The 9,187-nt window shown below is 49.4% G+C and overlaps 1 protein-coding gene across 1 annotated transcript; it reads left to right on the forward strand.

Moving 5' to 3' along the window:
* The first annotated feature begins 607 nt into the window (after positions 1 to 607).
* MYDGF (myeloid derived growth factor) lies at positions 608 to 8,928 on the forward strand. The gene is made up of 6 exons (XM_063146997.1): positions 608 to 795; positions 2,026 to 2,076; positions 2,896 to 2,957; positions 4,861 to 4,942; positions 5,498 to 5,570; positions 8,347 to 8,928. Exons 1-6 carry the CDS (start codon positions 628 to 630, stop codon positions 8,424 to 8,426), a joined length of 516 nt encoding a protein of 171 aa, XP_063003067.1. The 5' UTR covers positions 608 to 627; the 3' UTR covers positions 8,427 to 8,928.
* The last annotated feature ends 259 nt before the right edge of the window (positions 8,929 to 9,187 follow it).

A 9,187-nucleotide genomic window follows, 5' to 3' on the forward strand; every position in this document is an offset into this window, starting at 1 on the left:
GGGTTGGGAGGGATTATGGAAACAAAGAGCGTTGAGAAATATGTCAGTAAGAATAAAAGAGAATTATTTTAAAATTGTATGGAGGTGGTACCTAACCCCGGTTAGATTGAATAAGATAAACAATCAGCAATCAGAAAATTGTTGGAGAGGTTGTGGGGTTAAAGGAACGTACACCACACTGCCTCTCCATAACTGGACCATCCTTTTTTTTTTTACAAAAATAATTACTACTTCTATCCATCTTGAGCTTCTTTAAAATATGTCTACTCAGAAGTAAAACCCATTGAATTCAATGAGACTTACTCCTAGGTAAGTGGACCAAAGGACTGGAGCCTAAAGCAGCGTCCTCCCCAGTCTGGTGCCCTCCAGATGTGTTGTACTACAACGCCCATCATCCCACAGAGCCCGCTACACTGATGGAATTCGTAGCCCAGCACATTTCAAAAGTTGGGGAAAGAGGCGCTAAAGAGTTAACTGTCGTAGTAAGGGCAGCTTTGCCTGTTGTAAAGATGGCCGCCTCGGCATCACAGGGAAGCGAAGCGGCTGCGCGAGCAGCAAATGAGCGCGATTTGACCGCTCCGACTCGCCGTAGCGCCATCGTCCCCCCTCATAGTTTTTGCTCCCAAGATGGCGGCGCCCAGGTTCGTCAGCGGCCGGAGGCTTCGGGACGCGTTGGCGGCGGCCGCCTTCTTCCTCCACCTCCTTCCTCCGGCGGTCGGGTCGGAGGGAGGCCCCAGCACGGCCGAGTTCGACGTGAGGCCCGGCGGGATGGTCCACTCGTTCTCCAGGAGCCTGGTGAGGACGCGGACGGGAGAGGTGGCGCCCGCTGATTGGCGGAGCTCGACGAGGGCGGCGCTCTGATTGGCTGGAGCGGCGGCAGGGCTAGAATTCTCGCTTCCTGATTGGGCGGGGGGCGGGTGCTGCAGGCTTGAGCAGCCGAAGGGGTGGGACGGCGTGGCCCTGCCGGGCTTCCGTAGAAAGTGGCCAAGTGGGGAAAAGTTTGGTTCAGTTCTACTTCGGGGCTAATGCGTGAAAGACCCTGCTGAGACTCACTCTTTCTCTCCTCCCCTACATGCATGCATTTATATTATTATTATTATTATTATTATTATTATTATTATTATTAATTTATTTATATAGCACCATCAATGTACATTTATTTATTTATTTAAGGATTTTTATGCCGCCATTCAGCCAAAAAAGGCTCTCACGGCGGCTTACAAAAGTATTTCTTGACAGTCCCTGCCCACAGGCTTACAATCTAAAAGACATGACACAAAAGGAAAGGGGATTGGGAGGGAGGAGGAGGATACATGGTGCTGTACAGAGTAAAACAGTAAATAGCAAAACCCTGCCGCATAGGCTTACATTCTAATAAAATCATAATAAAACAATAAGGAGGGGAAGAGAATGCACCAAACAGGCACTGGGTAGGGTAAAACTAACAGTATAAAGTCAGAGCAAAATCAAGTTTTAAAAGCTTTAGGAAAAAGAAAAGTTTTTAGCTGAGCTTTAAAAGTTGTGATTGAGCTTGTAGATCCCACCTTTTATATCCCACCTTTCCCCCCTGCAAGGAACCCAAGGTGGCGTACATATTCCTCCTCCTCCTCCTCTCCATGTTATTAGGGTGACCCTATGAAAAAGAGGACCGGGCTCCTGTATTTTTAACAGTTGTATTGAAAAGGGAATTTCAGCAGGTGTCATTTGTATATATGGGGAACCTGGTGAAATTCCCTCTTCATCACAGCAGTTAAAGCTGCCCTCTTTTAAATCTGATCACTCTAGTATAGCTCCTGCAGCTTTAACTGTTGTGATGCAGAGGGAATTTCACCAGGTTCCCCATCTATACAAATGACACCTGCTGAAATTCCCTTTTCTATGCAACTGTTAAAGATACAGGAGCCCTGCCCTCCTTTTCATAGGGTCACACTAATTTAATGCCCTGTAACTAAGAACGTGGTAGAAAGAGAATGTGCAGAGTTCTAAAGCCTGTATTTTTGGGTCTTTTTCTTCTTTTATTTTCAGGGCGACTACGCCTGCACTTTTACCTACGCTGCTCAGGGCGGGACGAATGAGGTGAGCGACTCCATTTCTGGGATCGGTTTAGTTCCTGCTAGCCCGAATTCTGGGGTGGGAGCCCTCCTGTTTAAAAGATGTGAAGCATCGGCGACCGAAAGTTGATGAGCAGAGTTTGTGTCTGTGTGTGAGGGAAACAACCCATCAGTTTGGCTGGGTGGCGGAAAAACACTTTCAGCTGTAATCGCGGTGTGCTGAGTGGAATGTGTTTTAGGGCTTGCTGCAGATAAATCTATGGTTGAGTATTCAGATTGGCACACCACATGCTTTTGCCCATGTTGTGTTCTTGGCTAAAGAGATTCCGGGCTATTTGCTTATCCAATGAGCACAGGAGCTCGATGGATAGAATCATAGAATAGCAGAGTTGGAAGGGGCCTATAAGGCCATCAAGTCCAACCCCTTGCTCAATGCAGGAATCCACCTTAAAGCATCCTTGACAGATGGTTGGCCAGCTGCCTCTTGAAGGCCTCTAGTGTGGGAGAGCCCACAACTTCCCTAGGTAACTGATTCCGTTATCGTACTGCTCTAACACTCAGGAAGTTTTTCCTGATGTCCAGATGGAATCTGGCTTCCTGTAACTTGAGCCCGTTATTCCGTGTCCTGCACTCTGGGAGGATCGAGAAGAGATCCTGACCCTCCTCTGTGTGACGACCTTTCAAGTCTTTGAAGAGTGCTCTCATGTCTCCCCTCCATCTTCTCTTCTCCAGGCTAAACCTGCCCAGTTCTTTCAGTCTCTCTTCATAGGGCTTTGTTTCCAGACCCCTGATCATCCTCATATAAAAGGTGTGTGTCCCTGATTGTCCCTCTTTCTCTTTCCAGCAATGGCAGATGAGTATCGGCGTCAGCGAAGACAACTTGCTCTTTTCTTGTTCAGTCTGGAGGTGCGTATAATTTCCTGTCCTTTTTTAAAAATATGAACAAGTGGAGACTGTAACAAAATGTTGCAGTACAGAGTATTTCTGTTTAGTCAGCCAGCCATGCCTCCCTTTCCTTCCCTCCCACCTAGTTTTCTGTCTTCCCCTTGTTCCGGCAGCCAATCTGCATGCCGTGGTGACCACGTTCCCTCCCCCTCAATATCCCGTGGATTTTCTTCCCCACCAATCCATGGGGACTCCATCAAGCCTGTGAATACGTGTCTCTTGCTTATTCTTTTTTCGTATTTTTAATCCCCTCCTCCGTAAAAAAAAAAGGTTCTCAGTGTAGCTTACAATTAGTCAAACGAGGCGGTCCCCACTCGCAGGATTACAATGTAAAAAGACATGACAGGTGAGGAAAGATGGATGTGTTGAGAAGAGGAAAAAAATGAAGTATTTCTTTTACCGGGGCTGGTGGAATGGCTCCATTTCCCACTCTCACCAGCCTCAGTACAGAGTGCTGGTATGGCTGGTGGGGGTGACATTTGACTGGGGGGGAGCCTTCACTGAGGTGGTCTTCCTCCTACTCTTCTCGTGAACAATGACAATCCCTCCCCCTCCCGGGTAAACATCAGCACTCATGTCTGGACATTAGAAACAGAAGGAATGATATTTCTCTTTATTGGTTTCCTGACCCTTTGTGTGCACACATGGATGTGTGTGAGATTTCCCATGTTGCACCTGTACCCTGCAGTCAGGAGAATCACAGCACTGGGGGAGCGGACCGGGGTGGGGGCAGCTACCCAGTTAAGCAAGGATTAATCAGCAGGGCGTGTTATTCTCTCACTGTCCACAGTGTTCTGGAGCTCAGAAACATCTGAGATGGCGTGTTGTATTGGCCAGAAGTATGAAGGGTGGCCTGGTAAATTCCAGGGGAAGCGGCATTTTCCTTTCTCCCCCTTTTGTGAAGGATGAGCAATAATTTTCGCCCCTTCCTCAGTTTCTCTGCAAGCTTGGGACAAACCGAGCACACGGCTTCGGCGCTGATTCCCAAACGCGGCAGGACGGTGAGACAGTTCAGGACTACCCTATCTCTATTTAATATGCCAAGATATGAATGAGGCTTTACCTCCTGAGCTCCTCCCACACACAGCTACTTGGCTCCTCCCTTTGTGTAAACTGCGATTAAACCAGGAAGCCTCGAATTAACCATCCTTCCCTGTTTTGTCTGAACTGGAAACAACAGTTAGCAGCTTCTCAGCAAGCCAGGATATCAACCCTGGTTTAAAGTTGGTTTAGTATCCCGGCTTGTTTCTAAGCAGCTGGCCATAGTCTCCTGGTTCAAATGAAACAGGAAACTATGGTTCACGCAAATCATTCTGGTTTGTTTGGTCAGGATATCAACCCTGGTTTAAAGTTGGTTTAGTATCCCGGCTTGTTTCTAAGCAGCTGGCCATAGTCTCCTGGTTCAAATGAAACAGGAAACTATGGTTCACGCAAATCATTCTGGTTTGTTTGGTCAGGATATCAACCCTGGTTTAAAGTTGGTTTAATATCCCGGCTTGTTTCTAAGCAGCTGGCCATAGTCTCCTGGTTCAAATGAAACAGGAAACTATGGTTCACGCAAATCATTCTGGTTTGTTTGGTCAGGATATCAACTGTGGTTTAAAGTTGGTTTAATATCCCGGCCTGTTTCAAAGCAGTTAGCCATAGTTTCCCCACTTCAAGTGAAACAGGAAACTATGGTTAATGGAAGTCATTCTGGTTTGTTTGGTGATGTCATCAGAAAAGACTTGTCTGTATCTTGGCTTAATAAGCCAAGACGCGATCATCCAGATGAGGCCACTCCCCTCTTAATTGTGGTAGTTGGAATTTGTATGTAATTTCTTCTGTAACACCACGGCTGTCACCTTTCGCTTTTTCATTTTAGGCCCCAGGGGAAGTCTTACCTCTTCTTTACCCAGTTTAACGCTGAAGTGAAAGGCGCAAAGATTGAGTACGGCGTGGCCTACGTAAGTCCTGTCGGATTCTTGGCAGGGGAGGCGGGTTGGGCTTGGCGGGCTAATCATAGAATCATAGAATAGCAGAGTTGGAAGGGGCCTACAAGGCCATCCAGTCCAACCCCCTTCTCAATGCAGGAATCCACCCTAAAGCATCCCTGACAGATGTTTGTCAAGCTGCCTCTTGAAGGCCTCTAGTGTGAGAGAGCCCACAACCTCCCTAGGTAACTGGTTCCATAAAAATGCAATAAATAAATAAATAAACTCCCCAGGGTTTTCAGGCATGGTTTTTTCCCTACTCCCACCTGGGGATTGAATCCGAGACTTTCCGCGTGCAAAGCATGTACTCTGCCCCTGAGGTATGATCCCCCTCCTAAGTGGATCGCCGGGACCGTTCGCACCAGGGGTACAACCTGGTGAGCCGAATGGTTCCATGTCCTGACTCCTTTTGAGGCCATCTTCTTGGTGTGCTTAACGATTAATCCCGATGCTGGGTGGAATGGAAACACTTAGATAGGTCTTTGGCGTGTCCCTCCCCCTGGCTGAACGCATTCTGTCTCGCTGCAGTCCGCGGCCGCTTCCAGAGGGCAGAGCGACGTCCCATTAAAGGAGGAGGAATTCATCGTGACAGAAACGGCAGGTAAGTCGCCGGAGGGAAGTGGGAAACCCTTCTCAGAGGGGATTGCCCTCTGTTGTGGCAGGAATGCCCAGAAAGGCAGCGTGTGTGTGTGAACTGGACAAATTGGCTGTAAAACCAAAACAGCAGCTTTTTTTCCTTGCTGGGAAATGGGCTCAGTCCTGGGCCCAGTGCTCTTCAACATTTTTATTAATGATTTGGACGAGGAGGTGCAGGGAACGCTGATCAAATTTGCAGATGACACCAAATTGGGTGGGATAGCGAATACCCTGGAAGACAGAAACAAACTTCAAAGGGATCTTGATAGGCTGGAGTGCGGGGCTGAAAACAACAGGATGAAATTTAATAGGGATAAATGCCAAGTTCTACATCTAGGAAATAGAAACCAAAGGCACAGTTACAAGATGGGGGATACTTGGCTCAGCAACACTACAAACGAGAAGGAGCTTGGAATTGTTGTAGATCACAAGCTGAATAGGAGCCAACAGTGCGATATGGCTGCAAGAAAGGCAAATGCTATTTTGGGCTGCATTAATAGAAGTATAGCTTCCAAATCACGTGAGGTCCTGGTTGCTCTCTATTCGGCCCTGGTTAGGCCTCATCTAGAGTATTGCGTCCAGTTCTGGGCTCCACAATTCAAGAAGGACGCAGACAAGCTGGAGGGGGTTCAGAGGAGGGCAACCAGGACGATCAGGGGTCTGGAAACAAAGCCCTAGGAAGAGAGACTGAAAGAACTGGGCAGATTTAGCCTGGAGAAGAGAAGACTGAGGGGAGACATAATAGCACTCTTCAAATACTTGAAAGATTGCCACACAGAGGAGGGCCAGGATCTCTTCTCGATCCTCCCAGAATGCAGGACACGGAATAACGAGCTCAAGTTAAAGGAAGCCAGATTCCGGCTGGACATCAGGAAAAACTTCCTGACTGTTAGAACAGTACGACAATGAAATCAGTTACCTAGGGAGGTTGTGGGCTCTCCCACACTAGAGGCCTTCAAGAGGCAGCTGGACAGCCACCTGTCTGGGATGCTTTAGGGTGGATTCCTGCATTGAGCAGGGGGTTGGACTTGATGGCCTTATAGGCCCCTTCCAAATCTGCTATTCTTTGATTCTATGATTCTATGGTTGCATGTAGCTGAGACAGACATGCGTTGTTTTTAACCCTCTGGCACCCTCTAGTGGCATGAGGTAGTTATGAGTGGCATGACGTGGTTCTCGCCGCACATCTATGCCAGGTTTGAAAGCAGGCACTTGGCAGCCACGGCAAGTATTCCCTCTGCTCATCCTTCCTCTGTTTCCAACGCCCACGTGGTGAGTGCACCCAAAATGGCACCCCCCCACGCCAGGGGGAGGGAACCCCAAACTTGCAGAAATGTAACGAAAATCTTAAGTGGGGAGGGAACCTCATCGTGACTGTTCCCCTCCCTGCAGAACAGCCCGTGTCGACTGACAGTTGGGAATGGAAAACCAGGAACGGAGTATCCCAGTGTTGGGCCTGGTTGATTGGCCGGCGGGAGACCTCGCCACACTGCAGCAATTCGTTGCAGGTCCTATTTCTTTAATAATAGAATTTCTGGCAGAGAAGTCTTAATAGAGAGAGGGTCTTTTAAGTGGTGGCCCCACAACTTATAGAATCATAGAATAGTAGAGTTTGAAGGGGCCTACAAGGCCATCGAGTCCAACCCCCTGCTCAGTGCAGGAATCCACCCTAAAGCATCCCTGACAGAGGGTTGTCCAGCTGCCTCTTGAAGGCCTCTAGTGTGGGAGAGCCCACAACCTCCCTAGGTAACTGATTCCACCGTCGCACTGCTCTAACAGTCAGGAGGTTTTTCCTGATGTCCAGCCGGAATCTGACTTCTGAATGAGCTCTTCACCGAGGCCTGCGTGAAGGTAATACTGTCACATGAAGACTGTCTTCTATTGTCAGGCATTCAGTGGCATATGACGGGGCATTTACAGCAATCGTCTAAACTGGTCTAGTGTTTTGTTGAAACCGTTTTTAGCTGTCTAAGTCGCTTTAAACTTTGGACGGGGTCCGTCCAAACCGGGTGTGAGGTTAGCGAGCAAGGAATATTGAATTGCTCACCGTGATGTGCGTTTTCCAGAAAACGGACCGTCTCCCGCCACGCATCGCAGGTTGCTCCCTCCCTGGTGGTTGGAGTAGCTGCTGCACCCAAGTGCATCCACCATTTTGCTTTCCCCCCTCTTCCCTCCCATTCCCTTTTCCTTTCGTGTCGTGTCTTTTCGATTGCAAGCTCCCTTAATAATAATCTGTTTTAGTAATAATCAGAGCCTCGTGTGGCGCAGAGCGGTAAAGCAGCAGTTTCTGCAGCCGAAACTCTCCCCACGGCCTGAGTTCGATCCCAGCGGAAGCTGGGTTCAGGCAGCCGGCTTGGGTCGACTCAGCCCTCCATCCTCCCGAGGTCGGTAAAATGAGTACCCAGCGAGCTGGGGGAAAGGTAATCACGGCCGGGGAAGGCAACGGCGAACCACCCCGCTATAAGGCCTGCCAAGAAAACGTCAGCGAAACCTGGCGTCCCTCCAAGAGTTGCACGAGAGGTTCCTTTCCTTTCCTTTTTTAGTAATAATCACAATATTAAAATTACTGTCTGAGTAATAACAGCCCTTGTAAGCGGCTTTATGAAGACTGTCTTTCTCGCTACCGGCTGTCTGTCAATTACCCGGGGGGCCTTTTTCAGCCAACAAGCCGGGTAAAAAAAAAATCGCTACCAATCCCCCTTTCCGTTTACCCCACGTGTGCCCTCTTTTCCCCCTTCCAGTGACCCACAAGGAAGGCAAATTCCGCTCGGAGCTGTCCAAAGTGCTGATTGTCGCCAAAACGGCCCACGACGAACTCTGAACCGCCGGCGGCGTTCCCGGACCGTTGCGGGGGACATAGTGGCCGACCCTCTGGTGGATGCTGGTAATTTTGTTGGGTTGGGGTGTGTGTGTGGGACTCTTCTTTCCTGTCTGCTGGCGCTCTATTTGAGCAGGACTTGGGGAGGCATCTGACGAAACACACTCTGTGCTTCGAGAACCCAAACTGGAAGGCTCCTGTCGAGGCGTTTTGGGGTGCGTTCCGCTGCGTGAACAGCCTCGAGACCGAAAAACGGCCGCAGAAACGCAGAAGGGAGAACTGCTTTCTCGCTACCGGCTGTTTCCAGTCCTGTGCTCTGGCGCCCGACCCAGGAGAGCTTCGGAGAACATTGCTGAAATTCGATGCTCGTTTCCCCTTCCGGGATCAACGAATTCCTCTAGTCGCGCCCTCCCCGCGCCTCCCCTCTGTAAACTGGCCCCATCACCGCAAAAGAGTCCTGCTTCCCTCGGTGAAAAAAACCACGAAACTGAAAACAGGCGATAGGTCTGAATAAATCAGAACGTGTATCTTAAAAAAAAAGTTTGCCCGTGTCCCTCTTTCTCGGCTGCTCCTGCGGATCCTCTCGGATTGAGCGGGGGGCCGGCGTTTAGGGTGAAGGGGGAGTCCCTGGAGATCGCCTGCACCGTGCAGATCGGGAGAGGAGAGACAGTCAGGGGGGCAGTGAGGAGAGGGAAATGAATGGGGCCTGTCAGGGAAAGCCTGGGAATGTAATGCCAGGGTTACATTCATGGAAATCCCAGCTC

Source organism: Elgaria multicarinata, chromosome 23, assembly GCF_023053635.1.
Source record: "Elgaria multicarinata webbii isolate HBS135686 ecotype San Diego chromosome 23, rElgMul1.1.pri, whole genome shotgun sequence".
Lineage (NCBI taxonomy): Eukaryota > Metazoa > Chordata > Lepidosauria > Squamata > Anguidae > Elgaria > Elgaria multicarinata.

What these genes read in the sequence shown, in the direction of transcription:
- MYDGF (XM_063146997.1), top strand. Translation starts at nt 628, where the DNA reads ATGGCGGCGCCCAGGTTCGTCAGCGGCCGGAGGCTTCGGGACGCGTTG. An exon ending in ACTCGTTCTCCAGGAGCCTG is followed by an intron (nt 796 to 2,025) that starts GTGAGGACGCGG and finishes TTTTATTTTCAG; the next exon opens with GGCGACTACGCCTGCACTTT. An exon ending in CTCAGGGCGGGACGAATGAG is followed by an intron (nt 2,077 to 2,895) that starts GTGAGCGACTCC and finishes TTCTCTTTCCAG; the next exon opens with CAATGGCAGATGAGTATCGG.